Raw genomic sequence first — 20,863 nt, forward strand, 5'->3', positions numbered from 1 at the left:
CCTCGGCCCAGGTCACGTGAGGGGACGTAGGGGGCGTGAGGGAGGCGTGACCACGCCCCCTCTGTGGCCACGCCCCTCCCTGTTGTGGCCACGCCCCTCTGTGGCCACGCCCCTCCCCGTTGTGACCATGCCCCTCCGTGGCCACGCCCCTCCCTGTGACCACGCCCCCTCGCTGTGGCCACGCCCCCTTTGCTGTGGTCACGCCCTCTGTGGCCACGCCCCTTCTCGTTGTGGTCACGCCCCCTTTGAGGCCACGCCCCCTCAGCTGTGACCGCGCCCGTTTTCGTGATGGACACGCCCCCTTTTGTAATGGACACGCCCCTTCCGTTGTGGTCACGCCCCCTTCGCTTTGGACACGCCCCCATCCCGCCGCGAGACCCCCAAAAATCCCCCCCCAGAGACCCCAAAACCCCCCCCCCCCGAGACCCCCAAAAATCCCCTCAGAGACCCCAAAAACCTCCAGGAGATCCCTCAGAGACCCCAAAATCCCCCCCGAGACCCCAAAAATCCCCTCAGAGACCCCTAAAATCCCCCCGGAGACCCCAAAAATCCCCCCGGAGACCCCAAAAATTCCACTCAGAGACCCCAAAAATCTGCTCAGAGACCCCAAAAATTCCCTCAGAGACCCCAAGAATCCCCCCAGAGACCCCAAAAACCTCCAGGAGATCCCTCAGAGACCCCAAAATCCCCCCCGAGACCCCCAAAAATCCCCTCAGAGACCCCAAAAATTCCCCCGAGACCCCAAAAATCCCCTCAGAGACCCCAAAAATCCGCCCAGAGACCCCCAAAACTCCCCCCGAGGCCCCAAAAATCCCCCCCAAGACCCCAAAAATCCCCCCAGAGACCCCCAAAAATCCCCCCCAAGACCCGAAAAATTCCCTCAGACACCCCAAAAATCCCCCCAGAGACCCCAAAAATCCCCCAGAGACCCCAAAAATCCTCCCCGAGACCCCCGAAAATCCCCCCAGAGACCCCAAAAATCCCTCAGAGACCCCAAAAATCCCCTCAAAGACCCCAAAAATCCCCCCAGAGACCCCAAAAACCTCCAGGAGATCCCCCAGAGACCCCAAAATCCCCCCCGAGACCCCCAAAAATCCCCTCAGAGATCCCCTAAAATCCCCCCGGAGACCCCAAAAATCCCCCCGGAGACCCCAAAAATTCCACTCAGAGACCCCAAAAATCTGCTCAGAGACCCCAAAAATTCCCTCAGAGACCCCAAGAATCCCCCCAGAGACCCCAAAAACCTCCAGGAGATCCCTCAGAGACCCCAAAATCCCCCCCGAGACCCCCAAAAATCCCCTCAGAGACCCCAAAAATTCCCCCGAGACCCCAAAAATCCCCTCAGAGACCCCAAAAATCCGCCCAGAGACCCCCAAAACTCCCCCCGAGGCCCCAAAAATCCCCCCCAAGACCCCAAAAATCCCCCCAGAGACCCCCAAAAATCCCCCCCAAGACCCGAAAAATTCCCTCAGACACCCCAAAAATCCCCCCAGAGACCCCAAAAATCCCCCAGAGACCCCAAAAATCCTCCCCGAGACCCCCGAAAATACCCCCAGAGACCCCAAAATCCCCCCCGAGACCCCCAAAAATCCCCTCAGAGATCCCCTAAAATCCCCCCAGAGACCCCAAAAATTCCCCCAGAGACCCCAAAAATTCCCTCAGAGACCCCAAAAATCCACTCAGAGACCCCAAAAATCTCTTCAGAGACCCCAAAAATCCCCCCAGAGACCCCAAAAACCTCCAGGAGATCCCTCAGAGACCCCAAAATCCTCCCCGAGACCCCCAAAAATCCCCTCAGAGACCCCAAAAATCTCTTCAGAGACCCCAAAAACCTCCAGGAGATCCCTCAGAGACCCCAAAAATCCTCCCCGAGACCCCCAAAAATACCCCCAGAAACCCCCAAAAATCTGCCCGGAGACCCCAAAAATTCCCTCAAAGACCCCAAAAATCCGCTCAGAGACCCCAAAAATTCCCTCAAAGACCCCAAAAAATCCCCCCAGAGACCCCAAAAACCTCCAGGAGATCCCCCAGAGACCCCAAAATCCCCCCCGAGACCCCAAAAATCCCCTCAGAGACCCTGAAAATCCCCCCGGAGACCCCAAAAATTCCCTCAAAGACCCCAAAAATTCCCTCAGGGACCCCAAAAATTCCCTCAGAGACCCCAAAAATCCGCTCAGAGACCCCAAAAACCTCCAGGAGATCCCTCAGAGACCCCAAAATCCCCCCCGAGACCCCAAAAATCCCCTCAGAGATCCCCTAAAATCCCCCCGGAGACCCCAAAAATTCCCTCAGAGACCCCAAAAATCCACTCAGAGACCCCAAAAATCCCTCAGAGACCCCAAAAATTCCCTCAAAGACCCCAAAAAATCCCCCCAGAGACCCCAAAAACCTCCAGGAGATCCCTCAGAGACCCCAAAAATCCTCCCCGAGACCCCCAAAAATCCCCTCAGAGATCCCCAAAAATCCCCCCAGAGACCCCAAAAATCCCCTCAAAGACCCCAAAGATCCCTCAGAGACCCCCAAAAATCTCTTCAGAGACCCCAAGAATCCCCCCAGAGACCCCAAAACCTCCAGGAGATCCCCCAGAGACTCCAAATCCCCCCCAAGACCCCCAAAAATCCTCTCAGGGACCCCAAAAATCCCTCAGAGACCCCAAGAATCCCCCCAGAGACCCCAAAAATACCCCCAGAGACCCCCAAAACTCCCCCCGAGACCCCAAAAATCCCCTCAAAGACCCCAAAAATACCCCCAGAGACCCTCAAAAATCCCCCCCAAGACCCCAAAAATTCCCTCAGACACCCCAAAAATCCCCCCAGAGACCCCAAAAATTCACCCCGAGACCCCAAAAATCCCCCCAGAAACCCCAAAAATCCCCTCAGGGACCCCAAAACTCCCCCTGAGACCCCCCAAACTCCCCCCAAGACCCCCAAAAATCCCCCCCAGAAATTTTTCCATTTTTATCTCATTTTTACCATTTTTATTTAATTCTTTTCATTTTTCCCATTTTTCTCCTTTTTTCCATCTCCTCCCTCACCTCCCCCCCTTTGGGGCTTTTTTCCTTTTCCATTTCCAATGACCCCTCTCGACCTCTTCATTAATTACCTCGTTAATTAATTCCTTCCACCCACGCCACCAACAGAAGCCAAAAAGGACAAAATCCATTCTCTGTTTCCTCCGGATTTTCCCCATTTTTCCCTTTTTTCCCCATTTCCCATTTCCTCCCCATTTCCCCCTTTTTTCCCCATTTCCCTTTTTCCCCATTTCCCCATTTTCCCCCATTTTCTCCCATTTTCCCCCATTTCCTCCCTGTTTCCCATCCCCCTTTTTACCCATTTCCCCATTTCCCCCATTTTTCCCCATTTCCCCCAATTTTCCCCCATTTCCCCCCCTTTTCCCCATTTTTTCCCCATTTTCCCCATTTTTTCCCCAATTTCCCCCAATTTCCCCCCATTTCCTCCCTGTTTCCCATCCCCCTTTTTCCCCCATTTCCCCCCTTTTTCTCCATTTTCCCTTTTTTTACCCATTTTCCCCCTTTTTTGCCCATTTCCTCCCCATTTTCCGCCTTTTTGCCCAATTTCCCCCAATTTTCCCCCATTTCCTCCCCGTTTCCCATTTCCTTTTTGCCCATTTCCTCCCCATTTTCCCCATTTTCCCCCAATTTTCCCCCATTTCATCCCCGTTTCCCATCCCCTTTTTTCCCTATTTCCCCTCTTTCCCCCATTTCCCCCATTTTTTCCCCATTTTCGCCCAATTTCCCCCATTTCCTCCCTGTTTCCCATCCCCCTTTTTGCCCATTTCCTCCCCATTTTCCCCTTTTTTCCCCATTTTTTCCCCATTTTCCCCTTTTTCCCCATTTTTTCCCCATTTTCCCCCATTTCCTCCCCATTTCCCATCCCCCTTTTTGCCCATTTCCCCCATTTTTTCCCCATTTTCCCCCTTTTTCCCCATTTCCACCAATTTTCCACCATTTCCCCCCCTTTTCCCCATTTTTTCCCCATTTCCCCCAATTTCCCCCCTTTTCCTCCCCGTTTCCCATCCCCTTTTTTATCCATTTTCCCCCTTTTTGCCCATTTTCCCCTTTTTCCCCATTTTTCCCCAATTTCCCCCAATTTCCCCCCATTTCCTCCCTGTTTCCCATCCCCCTTTTTCCCCCATTTCCCCCCTTTTTCTCCATTTTCCCTTTTTTACCCATTTTCCCCCTTTTTTGCCCATTTCCTCCCCATTTTCCGCCTTTTTGCCCAATTTCCCCCAATTTTCCCCCATTTCCTCCCTGTTTCCCATCCCCTTTTTTACCCATTTCTCCCCTTTTTCCCCATTTTCCCCCAATTTTCCCCCATTTCATCCCCGTTTCCCATCCCCTTTTTTCCCTATTTCCCCTCTTTCCCCCATTTCCCCTATTTTTTCCCCATTTTCGCCCAATTTCCCCCATTTCCTCCCTGTTTCCCATCCCCCTTTTTGCCCATTTTTCCCCCTTTTTTACCCATTTCCTCCTTTTTTACCCATTTCCCCCCTTTTTTCCCCATTTTGCCCCATTTCCCCCCATTTCCTCCCTGTTTCCCATCCCCTTTTTTCCGAATTTCCCCCCTTTTCCCCCCATTTCCCCCCTTCTTGCCCAATTTCCCCAATTTTCCCCCATTTCCCCCCAATTTTCCCCATTTCCTCCCTGTTTTCCATCCCATTTTCCCCCTTTTTTCCCCTTTTTCCCCTTTTTTCCCCATTTCCCCCCTTTTTGCCCAATTTCCCAATTTTTCCCCCCATTTCTTCCCCATTCCCCCCTTTTGCCCAATTTCCCCCAATTTTCCCCCATTTCCTCCCCGTTTCCCATCCCTCTTTTTCCCCCATTTCCCCCCTTTTTCTCCATTTTCCCTTTTTTTACCCATTTTCCCCCTTTTTTGCCCATTTCCTCCCCATTTTCCCCCTTTTTGCCCAATTTCCCCAATTTTCCCCCATTTCCTCCCGGTTTCCCATCCCTTTTTTCCCAATTTTCCCCCTTTTTCCCCATTTTTCCCCATTTCCCCCAATTTCCCCCCATTTCCTCCCCGTTTCCCATCCCCTTTTTTATCCATTTTCCCCCTTTTTGCCCATTTTCCCCTTTTTCCCCATTTTTGCCCAATTTCCCCCCATTTTCCCCCATTTCCTCCCTGTTTCCCATCCCCTTTTTTCCGAATTTCCCCCCTTTTTTCCCCATTTCCTCCCCTTTTTGCCCAATTTCCCCAATTTTCCCCCATTTCCCCCCAATTTTCCCCATTTCCTCCCTGTTTTCCATCCCATTTTCCCCCTTTTTTCCCCTTTTCCCCTTTTTTCCCCCATTTCCCCCCTTTTTTGCCCAATTTCCCAATTTTTCCCCCCATTTCTTCCCCATTCCCCCCTTTTGCCCAATTTCCCCCAATTTTCCCCCAATTCCTCCCTATTTCCCATCCCCCTTTTTGCCCATTTTTCCCCCTTTTTTACCCATTTCCCCCCTTTTTACCCATTTCCCCCTTTTTTGCCCATTTCCTCCCCATTTTCCCCCTTTTTGCCCAATTTCCCCCATTTTCCCCCATTTCCTCCCTGTTTCCCATCCCCCTTTTTACCCATTTCCTCCTTTTTTACCCATTTCCCCCATTTTTTCCCCATTTTCCCCCATTTCCCCTTTTTCCCCAATTTTCCCCCATTTCCTCCCTGTTTTTCACGCTCTTTTTTCCCCATTTCCCCCCTTTTTCCCCCAATTTTCCCCCTTTTTCCCCTTTTCCCCCATTTTCCCCCTTTTTCCCCCATTTCCCCCCAATTTTCCCCCAATTTTCTCCATTTCTCATCCCCCTTTTTTCCCCATTTCCCCCCTTTTTTGCCCAATTTCCCAATTTTTCCCCCTTTTTTCCCCATTTCCCCTCTTTTGCCCAATTTCCCCCAATTTTTCCCCATTTCCTCCCCATTTCCCATCCCCCTTTTTACCCATTTCCCCCATTTTTTCCCCATTTCCCCCATTTTTTCCCCATTTCCCCCCTTTTTTCCCATTTTCCCCAATTTTCCCCCATTTTTCCCCCTTTTTGCCCATTTTCCCCCTTTTTCTCCTCATTTTCCCCCTCCCCCCCCTCCCCCCTTTCCCCTTCCGGGATTTTCCGTCGTGGATTCGCTCCCGGATTCCCAAAAATTCCCCCCAAAATCCCAAACAATTCCCAATTTTCCGGGAATTCCCCCCCGCGATCAAAAACTGCAACTTCGGGCTCCTTTTTTAGCACAAAAACCCCGATTTTGGGTCCTTTTATTGGGGGCTCTTTGGTGGAGGGGAGGCGCCAAACACCAGTAAAGGGCGCGGGGCCAAACTGGGAGCACTGGGAGTGCACTGGGATGGCGCCAGGCCTGTACTGGGAGCGCTGGGAGTGCACTGGGATGGTGCCAGGCCTGTACTGGGAGCGCTGGGAGTGCACTGGGATGGTGCCAGGCCTGTACTGGGAGCACTGGGAGTGCACTGGCACCTTGCTGGGCCTGTACTGGGAGCACTGGGCCCTTACTGGGAGCACTGGGAGTGCACTGGGGCCTTGCTGGGCCTGTACTGGGAGCACTGGGAGTGCACTGGGATGGTGCCAGGCCTGTACTGGGAGCACTGGGAGCACTGGGAGTGCACTGGGATGGTGCCAGGCCTGTACTGGGAGCACTGGGAGTGCATTGGGACCTTGCTGGGCCTGTACTGGGAGCGCTGGGAGTGCACTGGGATGGTGCCAGGCCTGTACTGGGAGCACTGGGAGTGCACTGGGACCTTGCTGGGCCTGTACTGGGAGCGCTGGGAGTGCACTGGGACAGTGCCAGGCCTATACTGGGAGCACTGGGAGCACGGAGAGTGCACTGGGACCTTGCTGGGCCTGTACTGGGAGCACTGGGAGTGCACTGGGAGCACTGGGAGTGCACTGGGATGGCGCCAGGCCTGTACTGGGAGCACTGGGAGTGCACTGGGACAGTGTCAGGCCTGTACTGGGAGTGCCCTGGTGCAGCTGCAGCTCAGGCTGGCGTCCGACTGGGAGGGCTGGGGCTGTACTGGGACCGAACTGGGAGCTGCACTGGGCCGTACTGGGCCGTACTGGGCACTCAGGGCTCAGGGGGGGGGGTCCCTGGGCCCATACTGGGAGCACTGGGAGCGCACTGGTGCAGCTGCAGCTCAGGCTGGCGTCGGAATGGGAGGGCTGGGGCCGTACTGGGACCGAACTGGGAGCTGCACTGGGCCGTACTGGGCCGTACTGGGCCGTACTGGGCCGTACTGGGCACTCAGGGCTCGGGGGGGGGGGTCCCTGGGCCCATACTGGGAGCACTGGGAGCGCACTGGTGCAGCTGCAGCTCAGGCTGGCGTCGGACTGGGAGGGCTGGGGCTGTACTGGGAGGGCTGGGGCTGTACTGGGACCAAACTGGGAGCCGCACTGGGACCAAACTGGGCCATACTGGGCCATACTGGGCCGTACTGGGCACTCAGGGCTCGGGGGGGGGGGTCCCTGGGCCCATACTGGGAGCACTGGGAGCGCACTGGTGCAGCTGCAGCTCAGGCTGGCGTCGGACTGGGAGGGCTGGGGCTGTACTGGGAGGGCTGGGGCTGTACTGGGACCAAACTGGGAGCCGCACTGGGACCAAACTGGGCCATACTGGGCCGTACTGGGCCGTACTGGGCACTCAGGGCTCGGGGGGGGGTCCCTGGGCCCATACTGGGAGCACTGGGAGCGCACTGGTGCAGCTGCAGCTCAGGCTGGCGTCGGACTGGGAGGGTTGGGGCTGTACTGGGACCAAACTGGGAGCCGTACTGGGCCGTACTGGGCCGTACTGGGCTGTACTGGGCCGTACTGGGCCGTACTGGGCTCAGGGCTCGGGGGGGGGGTCCCTGGGCCCATACTGGGAGCACTGGGAGCGCACTGGTGCAGCTGCAGCTCAGGCTGGCGTCGGACTGGGAGGGCTGGGGCTGTACTGGGAGCCGCACTGGGACCGAACTGGGCTGTACTGGGCTGTACTGGGCCGTACTGGGCCATACTGGGCCGTACTGGGCCGTACTGGGCGCTCAGGGCTCGGGGGGGGGGTCCCCCTCCCCGTCCCCCCCCCCGCACGAGCAGCACCGGCCCCAGGCCCTCGGTGAGAACCTCCAGGAACTCCAGGTCTGGGCAGCGTCAAGGGCCCCCCAGTGCTCCCAGTAACGCCCAGTAACCCCCCCAGTGACCCCCCAGTGACCCCCCAGTAATGCCCAGTGCTCCCAGTAACGCCCAGTGACCCCCCCAGTGACCCCCCAGTGACCCCCCAGTAATGCCCAGTGCTCCCAGTAACGCCCAGTAACCCCCCAGTGACCTCCCAATAATGCCCAGTGACCCCCCAGTGACCCCCCAGTGACCCCCCAGTAATGCCCAGTGACCCCCCAGTGACCCCCCACTGCTCCCAGTAACGCCCAGTAACCCCCAGTAACCCCCCAGTGACCCCCCCAGTAACGCCCAGTGACTGCCCAGTGACCCCCCAGTGACCTCCCAGTGACCCCCCAGTAACCCCCAGTGACCCCCCAGTGCTCCCAGTAACGCCCAGTAACCCCCAGTGACCCCCCAGTAACACCCAGTGCCCTCCCAGTAACGCCCAGTGACCCCCCAGTAACCCCCAGTGACCCCCAGTGACCCCCAGTGACCCCCAGTGACCCCCCAGTAACGCCCAGTGACCCCCCACTGCTCCCAGTAACGCCCAGTAACCCCCAGTGACCCCCCCAGTAACGCCCAGTGACTGCCCAGTAACGCCCAGTGACCCCCCAGTAACGCCCAGTGCTCCCAGTAACACCCAGTAACCTCCAGTGACCCCCCAGTGACCTCCCAGTGACCCCCCAGTAATGCCCAGTGACTCCCCAGTGACCCCCCAGTAACCCCCAGTGACCCCCCAGTGCTCCCAGTAACGCCCAGTGCCCTCCCAGTAACACCCAGTGCCTCCCAGTGCCCTCCCAGTGCCCCCCAGTGTGCCCAGTCCCCCCCATTCCCCGCCCCATTCCCTCCCTTCCCCATTTCCCAGTTTGCCCCGTTCCCTCCCTGCCCAATTCCCCGGCTTTCCCCCCATTCCCATTTCCCCGTTTCCCCCATTCCCCCCGTTATTCCCATTTTTCCCCGGTTTTCCCCATTATTCCCATTTTTCCCCATTATTCCCGTTTTTCCCCCATTTCCCCCATTCCACCATTTCCCCATTTCCCCATTTTTCCCCCATTTTCCCCCATTTTCCCCCATTCCCCCATTTCCCCCATTTCCCCTTTATTCCCGTTTTTCCCCATTTTTTCCCCATTTTCCCCCATTTTCCCCATTTTCCCCCATTTTCCCCGTTTTTCCCCATTTCCACCATTCCCCCATTTCCCCCCATTTCATCCATTTCCCCATTTTCCCCCATTTTTCCCCCATTTTCCCCCATTTCCCCATTTCCCCATTTCCCCATAATTCCCGTTTTCCCCGTTTTTCCCCGTTATTCCCCATTTCCCCATTTTTCCCCGTTAATCCCATTATCCCCATTTCCCCATTTCCCCATTTCCCCCATTATCCCCGTTTTCCCCCATTTCCCCATTTCCCCATTTCCCCCATTCCCCCCGTTATTCCCATTATTCCCATTTTTCCCCGGTTTTCCCCATTATTCCCGTTTTTCCCCATTTTTCCCCCGTTTTCCCCCATTTTCCCCATTTTCCCCATTTCCCCATTATCCCCCATTTTCCCCTATTCCCCATTACCCCATTCCCCCATTATTCCCGTTTCCCCCCCATTTTTCCCCGTTATTCCAATTTTTCCCTGTTTTTCCCCGTTTCCCCCATTTTCCCCCGTTTTCCCCGTTATTCCCATTATTCCCCATTTCCCCATTTCCCCCATTATTCCCGTTTTTCTCCATTTCCCCATTTTTCCCATTTTCCCTGTTTTTTCCCATTTCCCCCACCCCCCCATTATTCCCCATTTCCCCATTATTCCCGTTATTCCCATTTCCCCCATTTCCCCCCATTTTTCCCCATTATTCCCATTTTCCCCCCTTATTCCCATTATTCCCATTTCCCCCCATTTTTCCCCATTTTTCACATTTTTCCCCCATTTCCCCATTCCCCCATTTCCCCCACTATTCCCGTTTTTCCCCATTTTTCCCCATTTCCCCATTTTCCCCCATTTTCCCTGTTTTCCCCCATTCCCCCATTTCCCCCATTTCCCCATTCCCCCATTATCCCCATTCCCCCATTTCCCCCATTTCCCCCATTTTTCCCCATTTCCCCCGTTTTTTCCCCCATTCCCCCATTTCCCCATTCCCCCATTATTCCCATTTTTCCCCATTTTTCCCGTTATTCCCATTTCCCCCCATTTTTCCCCCATTTTCCCCCATTTTTCCCCATTTCCCCCATTTCCCCATCCCCCCATTTCCCCATTATTCCCGTTTTTCCCATTCCCCCATTTCCTCCATTTTTCCCCCATTTTCCCCCATTCCCCCATCCCCCCATTATCCCCCATTTCCCCGATTTTCCCCCATTTTCCCCATTTCCCCCATTATTCCCATTTTTCCCCATTATTCCCGTTATTCCCATTCCCCCATTTCCCCATTTTCCCCATTTCCCCCATTTCCCCATTTTTCCCCATTTTTCCCCATTTTTCCCCATTTTCCCCCATTCCCCCATTTTCCGCCCATTATTCCCATTCCCCCAATTTCCCCCAATTTCCCCCATTTTCCCCCAATTTCCCCATTCCCCCATTTCCCCATTTCCCCATTCCCCCATTATTCCCATTTTTCCCCATTTCCCCCATTTCCCCCATTATTCCCATTTCCCCCATTCCCCCATTTCCCCCGTTATTCCCATTTCCCCCATTATTCCCATTTCCCCCATTATTCCCATTTCCCCCATTCCCCCATTTCCCCCATTATTCCCATTTCCCCCATTATTCCCATTTCCCCCATTCCCCCATTCCCCCATTTCCCCCGTTATTCCCGTTTCCCCCATTTCCCCGTTTTTCCCCATTTCCCCCATTTCCCCCATTCCCCCATTTTCCCCGTTATTCCCATTTCCCCCATTATTCCCATTTCCCCCATTCCCCCATTTCCCCCATTATTCCCATTTTCCCCGTTATTCCCATTTCCCCCATTATTCCCGTTTTTCCCCCATTCCCCCATTTCCCCCGTTATTCCCGTTCCCCCCATTTCCCCGTTTTTCCCGTTTTCCCCCATTTTCCCCCCATTTCGGATACAGTTTTCCAGGGGTCGGTGGGGCCGGGCCGGGGGTGGGGGGGGCAGATCCAGCAGCACCAGCCCCGCCCCCCCCGAGTGCGCCCCGATGGCGGCGTTGAGGCGCTCGGCAGCGTGCATGCGCCGGACGTTCCCCCTGCCCAGTACAGACCAGTAGAAACCAGTATAAACCAGTATGGACCAGTATAAACCAGTATAAATCAGTATAAACCAGTATAAACCAGTATGGACCCGTCACCACCCACTGACCACCTCCCTGACCGCCCCCCACAATGCCCCAGTGCATGCGCCGGACGTTCCCCCTGCCCAGTACAGACCAGTAGAAACCAGTATAAACCAGTATGGACCAGTATAAACCAGTATAAATCAGTATAAACCAGTATAAACCAGTATGGACCCGTCACCACCCACTGACCACCCCCCTGACCGCCCCCCACAGTGTCCCAGTGCATGCGCCGGACGTTCCCCCTGCCCAGTACAGACCAGTAGAAACCAGTATAAACCAGTATGGACCAGTATAAACCAGTATAAATCAGTATAAACCAGTATAAACCAGTATGGACCCGTCACCACCCACTGACCACCCCCCTGACCGCCCCCCACAGTGTCCCAGTGCATGCGCCGGACGTTCCCCCTGCCCAGTACAGACCAGTAGAAACCAGTATAAACCAGTATGGACCAGTATAAACCAGTATAAATCAGTATAAACCAGTATAAACCAGTATGGACCCGTCACCACCCACTGACCACCCCCCTGACCGCCCCCCACAGTGTCCCAGTGCATGCGCCGGACGTTCCCCCTGCCCAGTACAGACCAGTAGAAACCAGTATAAACCAGTATGGACCAGTATAAACCAGTATAAATCAGTATAAACCAGTATAAACCAGTATGGACCCGTCACCACCCACTGACCACCCCCCTGACCGCCCCCCACAATGCCCCAGTGCATGCGCCGGACGTTCCCCCTGCCCAGTACAGACCAGTAGAAACCAGTATAAACCAGTATGGACCAGTATAAACCAGTATAAATCAGTATAAACCAGTATAAACCAGTATGGACCCGTCACCACCCACTGACCACCCCCCTGACCGCCCCCCACAATGCCCCAGTGCATGCGCCGGACGTTCCCCCTGCCCAGTACAGACCAGTAGAAACCAGTATAAACCAGTATGGACCAGTATAAACCAGTATAAATCAGTATAAACCAGTATAAACCAGTATGGACCAGTCACCACCCACTGACCACCCCCCTGAGCGCCCCCCACAGTGTCCCAGTGCATGCGCCGGACGTTCCCCCTGCCCAGTACAGACCAGTAGAAACCAGTATAAACCAGTACGAACCAGTATAAACCACTACGGACCCGTCACCACCAGTGTCCCCCTCCAGCCTCCCAGTACAGCCCAGAGCCCCAAACCCCGCCCATCCCAGTACGGCCCAGTGCCCTCCCAGTATGGCCCAGACCCTCCCAGTATGGCCCAGTCCCTTCCCAGTATGGCCCAGTGCCCTCCCAGTATGGTCCAGTCCCTCCCAGTACGGCCCAGTCCCTCCCAATATGGCCCAGTTCCCTCTCAGTATGGCCCAGTGCCCTTCCAGTGCCCCCCAGTGTCCTCCCAGTACAGCCCAGTGCCCTCCCAGTATGGCCCAGTGCCCTCCTAGTGCCTCCCAGTCCCCTCCCAGTGCCCTCCCAGTCCCTCCCAGTATGGCCCAGTGCCCTCCCAGTCCCTCCCAGTGCCCTCCCAATCCCTCCCAGTCCCTCCCAGTACGGCCCAGTGCCCTCCCAGTGCCTCCCAGTCCCGCCCAGTACGGCCCAGTGCCCTCTCAGTCCCTCCCAGTGCCCTCCCAGTCCCTCCCAGTCCCTCCCAGTGCCCTCCCAGTCCCTCCCAGTATGGCCCAGTGCCCTCCCAGTCCCTCCCAGTCCCTCCCAGTCCCTCCCAGTACGGCCCAGTGCCCTCCCAGTGCCTCCCAGTCCCTCCCAGTACGGCCCAGTGCCCTCTCAGTCCCTCCCAGTGCCCTCCCAGTCCCTCCCAGTCCCTCCCAGTCCCTCCCAGTATGGCCCAGTGCCCCCCAGTGCCTCCCAGTCCCTCCCAGTGCCCTCCCAGTCCCTCCCAGTGCCCTCCCAGTCCCTCCCAGTCCCTCCCAGTGCTCCCAGTGCCACTCACGGGCTGGGGCCCCTCCGGGGGTCTCCTCCCCCCCCCTCCTCCTCCTCGGCGCTGGGCGGCTGCGAGGGGGCGGGGCCTCCCTGTGACGTCATCGGGAGGGAAGTGACGTCACTGGGAGGCCGAGTGACGTCACAGGGAGAGCAGTGACATCACGGGGGGTGAGGATGATGTCACGGGGAGGGGATGACGTCATGGGGAGGGCGATGACGTCACGGGGAGGGCGATGACGTCACGGGTGGGGCGATGACGTCACCTGGGCCCGGCGCAGCTGCCGCAGCATCTGCGAGCGCTGCTCCATCATCAGCGTCCGCTCGTACGTGTAGGCAGAGACATCGCCGTCGTGCTGCGACCAGTACGGACCAGTATGGACCAGTACCGAGCCGGACGGACCGGTATGGACCGGTATGGACCAGTACGGACCGGTATGGACTGGTATGGACCGGTACGGACCGGTATGGACCAGTATGGGCCAGTACGGACCAGTACCGACCGGCACCGAACAGTATGGACCAGTACCGACCAGTACCGACCAGTACGGACCAGTACGGACCAGTACGGACCAGTATGGACCAGTACCGACCCGTACGGACCGGTATGGACCGGTATGGACCAGTACGGACCGGTATGGACCGGTACGGACCAGTACGGACCGGTATGGACCAGTACCGACCGGTATGGACCAGTACCGACCAGTACAGACCGGTATGGACCAGTACGGACCAGTACCGACCCGTACGGACCGGTATGGACCGGTATAGACCAGTACGGACCAGTATGGACCAGTATGGACCGGTACGGACCGGTACGGACCGGTATGGACCCGTACGGACCGGTATGGACCGGTACCAACCGGTATGGACCAGTACGGACCAGTATGGACCAGTACCGACCAGTACCGACTGGTACGGACCGGTATGGACCAGTACCGACCCATACGGACTGGTACCGACCGGTATGGACCAGTACCGACCCGTACGGACCGGTACCGACCAGTACGGACCAGTACAGACCGGTACGGACCAGTATGGACCAGTACCGACCAGTATGGACCAGTACCGACCACTACTGACCAGTACGGACCAGTATGGAACAGTACCAACCGGTATGGACCAGTATGGACCAGTACGGACCAGTATGGACCAGTACCGACCAGTATGGAGCACTACCGACCAGTACGGACCAGTAAGGACCAGTATGGACCAGTACAGACCGGTACGGACCAGCACCGACCGGTACGGACCAGTATGGACCGGTATAGACCAGTATGGACCGGTACGGACTAGTATGAACCAGTATGGACCAGTACAGACCAGTACGGACCAGTATAGACTGGTACGGACCGGTACGGACCAGTACGGACCAGTATAGACCGGTACAGACCGGTACGGACCAGTATGGACCAGTACAGACTGGTACAGGCCAGTTCAGACCAGTACGTACTAGTATGGACCTATACGGACTAGTACAGACCAGTATGGACCAATATAGACTGGTATGGACTGATACAGACTGGTACAGACCAGTACACAGCAGTATGGACCAGTACGGACCAGTATGGACCAGTACAGAGCAGTATGGGCCAGTACAGACCAGTATGAACCAATTCGGACCTGTCCCTTCCCCCCCACCCTCCCAGTACGGACCAGTACGGACAAGTTTGGACCCGTCCCTTCCCCCCCACCCTCCCAGTATGGACCAGTGCATCCCAGTGGGTCCCAGTCCCCCCCGGGGCGCTCCCAGTCCGGCCCAGTGCCCCCAGTGCTCTCCCAGTGCCAGAGCTGCCGGCACGGCGGGGGCTGGGGGCTCCGGGGGGGTTGGGGGGGTTTTGGGGGGTTTTGGGGTTTTTGGGGGGTTTTGGGGGGGGATTTGAGGGGTTCCAGGGGGATTTTGGGGGTTTTCGGGGGGATTTGGGGTGGTTTGGGGGTTTTGGGGGTTTTTGGGGTGTTATCAGGGGTTTTTGGGGGTTCCAGGGGGATTTTGGGGTGTTTTGGGGCTTTTGGGGGGGTTTGGGGGTTTTTGGGGGGTTTTGGGGGGGTTCCAGGGAGATTTGGGGGTGTTTTAGGATTTTTGGGGTGGTTTTGGGGTATTTTTAGGGGTTTGGGGGGTTTTTGGGGGGGGTGGGGTTTTTGGGGTGGTTTGGGGGTTTTGGGGGGTTTTGGGAGGTTCCAGGGGGATTTTGGGGTGGTTTTGGGGGGATTTGGGGGTGTTTTTGGAATGTTATAGGGGGGTTTAGGGGTTTTTGGGGTGTTTTGGGGGTTTTTGGGGTGGTTTTGGGGTGTTTTGGTGGGGTTTTGGGGTGCCTTGGGGTGTTTTCAGGGGTTTCGGGGGGTTTTGGGCTGGTTTTGGGGTGTTTTGGGGTGTTTTTGGGCTGTTTTTGGGGTGTTTGGGGGTGTTTTTGGGCTGTTTTTGGGCTGTTTTTGGGGTGTTTCGGGGTGTTTTTGGGGTGTTTTGGGGTGTTTTGGGGTGTTTTGGGGTGTTTTTGGGGTGTTTTTGGGGTGTTTTGGGGGTGTTTTGGGATGTTTTTGGCCCTCACCAGCTCCACCACGTGGACCTGTGCGGGCAGGGCTGGGTTTGGGGGTTTTTGGGCTGGTTTTGGGGTGTTTTGGGGGTGTTTTGGGGGGTTTTTGGCCCTCACCAGCTCCACCACGTGCACCTGTGCGGGCAGGGCTGGGTTTGGGTGTTTTTGGGGTGTTTTTGGGGTGTTTTGGGGTGTTTTGGGGGGTTTTTGGGGTGTTTTTGGGGTGTTTTGGGGGGGTTTTGGGGTGTTTTTGGGGTGTTTTGGGGGGTTTTTGGCCCTCACCAGCTCCACCACGTGCACCTGTGCGGGCAGGGCTGGGTTTGGGGGTTTTTGGGCTGTTTTTGGGGTGTTTTTGGGGTGTTTTTGGGGTTTTTGGCCCTCACCAGCTCCACCACGTGCACCTGTGCGGGCAGGGCTGGGTTTGGGGGTTTTTGGGCTGTTTTTGGGGTGTTTTTGGGGTGTTTTGGGGGGTTTTTGGCCCTCACCAGCTCCACCACGTGCACCTGTGGGGGCAGGGCTGGGTTTGGGGGTTTTTGGGCTGTTTTTGGGGTGTTTTTGGGGTGTTTTTGGGGTTTTTGGCCCTCACCAGCTCCACCACGTGCACCTGTGCGGGCAGGGCTGGGTTTGGGTGTTTTTGGGGTGTTTTTGGGGTGTTTTTGGGGTGTTTTTGGGGTTTTTGGCCCTCACCAGCTCCACCACGTGCACCTGTGCGGGCAGGGCTGGGTTTGGGGGTTTTTGGGGTGTTTTGGGGTGTTTTTGGGGTGTTTTTGGGGTTTTTGGCCCTCACCAGCTCCACCACGTGCACCTGTGCGGGCAGGGCTGGGTTTGGGGGTTTTTGGGGTGTTTTGGGGTGTTTTTGGGGTGTTTTTGGGGTTTTTGGCCCTCACCAGCTCCACCACGTGCACCTGTGCGGGCAGGGCCCTGCGCCGCGCCACGGCCTCGAGCAGCCGCCGCAGCCGCTCGCTGTTGTCCTCCAGCAGCGCCACCGTGAACAGGCGCAGGCGGCAGCCGCGCCACGCCTGGGGGCACGGCGTGAGACCCCTCCCCAAAGCCACCGACCCCTCCCCAAAGCCACCGACCCCTCCCCAAAACCCTCAGACCCCCCAAAACCACGGACCCCTCCCCAAAACCCTCAGACCCCCCAAAACCACGGACCCCTCCCCAAAGCCCTAAACCCCCCAAAACCCTCAGACCCCTCCCCAAAGCCCCACACCCCTCCCCAAACCCCCAAACCCCTCCCCAAAACCACAGACCCCCAAAACCTCAGACCCCTCCCCAAAACCCCAAACCCCTCCCCAAAACCACAGCCCCCCCAAACCCTCGGACCCCTCCCCAAAACCCCAAACCCCTCCCCAAAACCACAGCCCCCCCAAACCCTCGGACCCCTCCCCAAAACCACAGACCCCTCCCCAAAGCCACAGACCCCCCCAAAACCACAGACCCCTCCCCAAAACCCCAAACCCCTCCCCAAAGCCACAGACCCCTCCCCAAAACCCTCCCCAAAACCCTGAAACCCCTCCCCAAACCCCCAAACCCCTCCCCAAAACCCTCAGACCCCTCCCCAAAACCACAGATGCCCCAAAACCACAGACCCCTCCCCAAAACCCCAAACCCCTTCCCAAAACCACAGACCCCTCCCCAAACCCTCAGACCCCCCCAAAACGCCCCCAAACCCCACCTGTGCCACACCTGGGGACGGGGGGGACAAGGGTGAGACCCCTCCCCAAAACCCACGGACCCCCCCCCCCGCCACACCTGGGGGGGCAGAGGGGTCACCAGGGGGTCACCAGGGGGTCACCAAGGGGTCACCAAGGGGTCACCAAGGGGTCATTAGGGTCACGTGGGGTCAGCAGACTCAGATTCCCCCCCCCTCCAATCCCCACTGGCCCCACCCCCCCTTGCGGGCCCGGGGTCACGGGGGGGTCACCAGGGGTCAGACCCACCCCCAGCTCCCCCTGCCCCCCTCCCCCACAGCCCCTCCCCATAGCCCCGCCCCCACAGCCCTCAGGCCCCGCCCCCACAGCCTTCAAGCCCCGCCCCCACAGCCCCTCCCCCGTGACCCTCAGGCCCCGCCCCCACAGCCCCTCCCCATGACCCTCAGGCCCCGCCCCCACAGCCCCTCCCCCATAACCCTCAGGCCCCGCCCCCACAGCCCCTCCCCATAACCCTCAGGCCCCGCCCCCACAGCCCTCAGGCCCCGCCCCCACAGCCTTCAAGCCCCGCCCCCACAGCCCATCCCCATAACCCTCAGGCCCCGCCCCCCGCCCCCACCCCCGCAGACCCCTCCCCATAACCCTCCGGCCCCGCCCCCACCGCCCCCTCGGGCCCCGCCCCCTCGGGCCCCGCCCCGGCGCACAGCGCCCCCTACCGGGTGCTGTCGCAGCAGCAGCGGCAGCAGCGTCAGGAGCCGCCCGGTGCCCACCACCCACCAAACGTCCAGAGACCCCCCCGGGGACCCCCCCGGGGAGCGCCCCGGGGACCCCCCCGGCTCCGCCGCGCCCTTGGACACGAGCAGGGCCCGGCCCCCGGCCCCCGCCGCCCGCAGCAGCTCTGGGGGGGACAGACACGGCCGTGGGGAGGGGGCTCCTGGAGACCCCCCACCCCCCCCGTGCGTCCGTCCGACCCCTCCCACCCCCGCGTCCTCGCTGTTGTCCCCTCGTGTCCCCCCGCATCCTCCCCCGGTGGCCCCCAAGTGCCCCCAGCCCCTCCCACTTCCGTGGCTCCCCCACGTTGTCCTCACCCCCGATGTCCCCCCGTGTCCCTCCCGTGTCCCCCCGTGTCCCCCATTGTCCCCCCTCCATGTCCCCTCCATGTCCCCCCCGTGTCCCCTCCACGTCCCCCCATGTCCCCCCGTCCCCTCCCTGTCCCCTAATGCCCTCTAATGTCCCCCCGTGTCCCCCGTGTCCCCTCCATGTTCCCCCCGTGTCCCCATGTCCCCGTGTCCCCCCCGTGTCCCCCCCGTGTCCCCCCCGTGTCCCCTCCATGTCCCCCCAATGTCCCCTCCATGTTCCCCCCGTGTCCCCTCCACGTCCCCGCTGTCCCCCCATGTCCCCTCCATGTTCCCCCCGTGTCCCCACTGTCCCCTCCATGTCCCCCCAATATCCCCCCAATGTCCCCTCCATGTCCCCCCCATCCCCTCCCTGTCCCCCCGTGTCCCCCCCGTGTCCCCTCCATGTTCCCCCCGTGTCCCCCCGTCCCCCCCCACTGTCTGCCCGTGTCCCCTCCGTGTCCCCTCCACATCCCCCCGTGTCCCCCGCTGTCCCCGCTGTCCCCTCCATGTCCCCTCCATGTCCCCCCCGTGTCCCCGCTGTCCCCCCGTGTCCCCCCCGTGTCCCCTCCACGTCCCCCGCTGTCCCCATGTCCCCCCAATGTCCCCTCCATGTCCCCCGGTGTCCCCCCCATGTCCCCCCGTCCCCCCAATGTCCCCCCCGTGTCCCCCCCCGTGTCCCCGCTGTCCCCCCGTGTCCCTCCCGTGTCCCCCCGGCCCCCCTCCATGTTCCCCATGTCCCCCCCCGTGTCCCCGCTGTCCCCCCGTGTCCCCCCGGCCCCCCTCCATGTCCCCCATGTCCCCCCCCGTGTCCCCACTGTCCCCCCGTGTCCCCCCGGCCCCCCTCCATGTCCCCCCGTGTCCCCCCCGTGTCCCCACTGTCCCCCCGTGTCCCCCCCGTGTCCCCGCTGTCCCCCCGTGTCCCCCCCCGTGTCCCCGCTGTCCCCCCGTGTCCCTCCCGTGTCCCCCCGGCCCCCCTCCATGTTCCCCATGTCCCCCCCCGTGTCCCCGCTGTCCCCCCGTGTCCCCCCGGCCCCCCTCCATGTCCCCCATGTCCCCCCCCGTGTCCCCGCTGTCCCCCCGTGTCCCCCCGGCCCCCCTCCATGTCCCCCCGTGTCCCCCCCGTGTCCCCACTGTCCCCCCGTGTCCCCCCCGTGTCCCCGCTGTCCCCCCGTGTCCCCTCCATGTCCCCCTCGTGTCCCCGCTGTCCCCCGCTGTCCCCCCGCTGTCCCCCCGCGTCCCCCCCGTGTCCCCCCACTGTCCCCTCCATGTTCCCCCCGTGTCCCCCCCGTGTCCCCAATGTCCCCCCGTGTCCCCCCCGTGTCCCCCCGTCCCCCTGTCCCTGTGTCCCCCTCGTGTCCCTCCCGTGTCCCCCCCGTGTCCCCGCTGTCCCCCCGTGTCCCCGCTGTCCCCCCGTACCCACGAAGCTCCGCGCGGCCGCCGCGGGGTCCGGCTGTTGTCTCCAGCTCCGGGGCCACCCGAGCAGGACGGTGTTGGGGCGCAGCGCCCCCAGCCCCACCCCCTGCACCAGCGCCGCCAGCCCCGGGCCCGGCTCGGGGGTCACCAGGACCTGCACGAACCCGCGGGCCCCGGCAGCGGCCAGAGCCGCCCGCAGCGCCTGGGGACAGCCAGGGGGACGGGGACAGGGTCAGGGACACCCCGAAGGGACACCCCGAAGGGACACCCCAAAGGGACACCCCAAAGGGACACCCCAAAGGACACCCCAAAGGGACACCCCAAAGGGACACCCCAAAGGACACCCCAAAGGACACCCCAAAGGGACACCCCAAAGGACACCCCAAAGGGACACCCCAAAGGGACACCCCAAAGGACACCCCAAAGGACACCCCAAAGGGACACCCCAAAGGACTCTGGACCCGCCAGTGCCGCCCGCAGCACCTGGGGACAGCCAGGGGGACAGGGGTCAGGGATGGGGGACAGGGACACCCCAAAGGGCCCCGGACCTGCCAGCACCACCTGCAGCGTCTGGGACTGGGACAGGGTCAGGGACACCCCAAAGGGACACCCCGAAGGGACACCCCAAAGGGCCCCGGACCCGCCAGCACCGCCCGCAGCACCTGGGGACAGCCAGGGGGACAGGGTCAGGGTCAGGGACACCCCAAAGGGACACCCCAAAGGGACACCCCAAAGGGACACCCCAAAGGGCCCCGGACATGCCAGTGCTGCCCGCAGCGCCTGGGGACAGGGACAGGGACAGGGATGGGGGACAGGGACACCCCAAAG

General features: G+C 59.7%; 1 protein-coding gene across 1 annotated transcript in view; it reads right to left on the bottom strand.

The window, feature by feature from the left end:
* Positions 1-6,487: 6,487 nt before the first annotated feature.
* LOC138100302 (solute carrier family 12 member 4-like) overlaps positions 6,488-20,863 on the bottom strand; it is a 31,766-nt gene continuing 17,390 nt past the window's right edge. The window contains exons 16-23 of the mRNA XM_068998114.1: positions 20,039-20,237; positions 18,221-18,402; positions 16,740-16,871; positions 13,588-13,677; positions 13,335-13,414; positions 11,175-11,308; positions 7,968-8,110; positions 6,488-6,802 (exon numbers count right to left, since the gene is read on the bottom strand). Coding sequence (XP_068854215.1) covers positions 6,488-6,802; positions 7,968-8,110; positions 11,175-11,308; positions 13,335-13,414; positions 13,588-13,677; positions 16,740-16,871; positions 18,221-18,402; positions 20,039-20,237 — 1,275 coding nt within the window. The remainder of the gene's footprint in view (positions 6,803-7,967; positions 8,111-11,174; positions 11,309-13,334; positions 13,415-13,587; positions 13,678-16,739; positions 16,872-18,220; positions 18,403-20,038; positions 20,238-20,863) is intronic.

The sequence above is a fragment of the Aphelocoma coerulescens genome, chromosome 31, assembly GCF_041296385.1.
Source record: "Aphelocoma coerulescens isolate FSJ_1873_10779 chromosome 31, UR_Acoe_1.0, whole genome shotgun sequence".
NCBI lineage: Eukaryota > Metazoa > Chordata > Aves > Passeriformes > Corvidae > Aphelocoma > Aphelocoma coerulescens.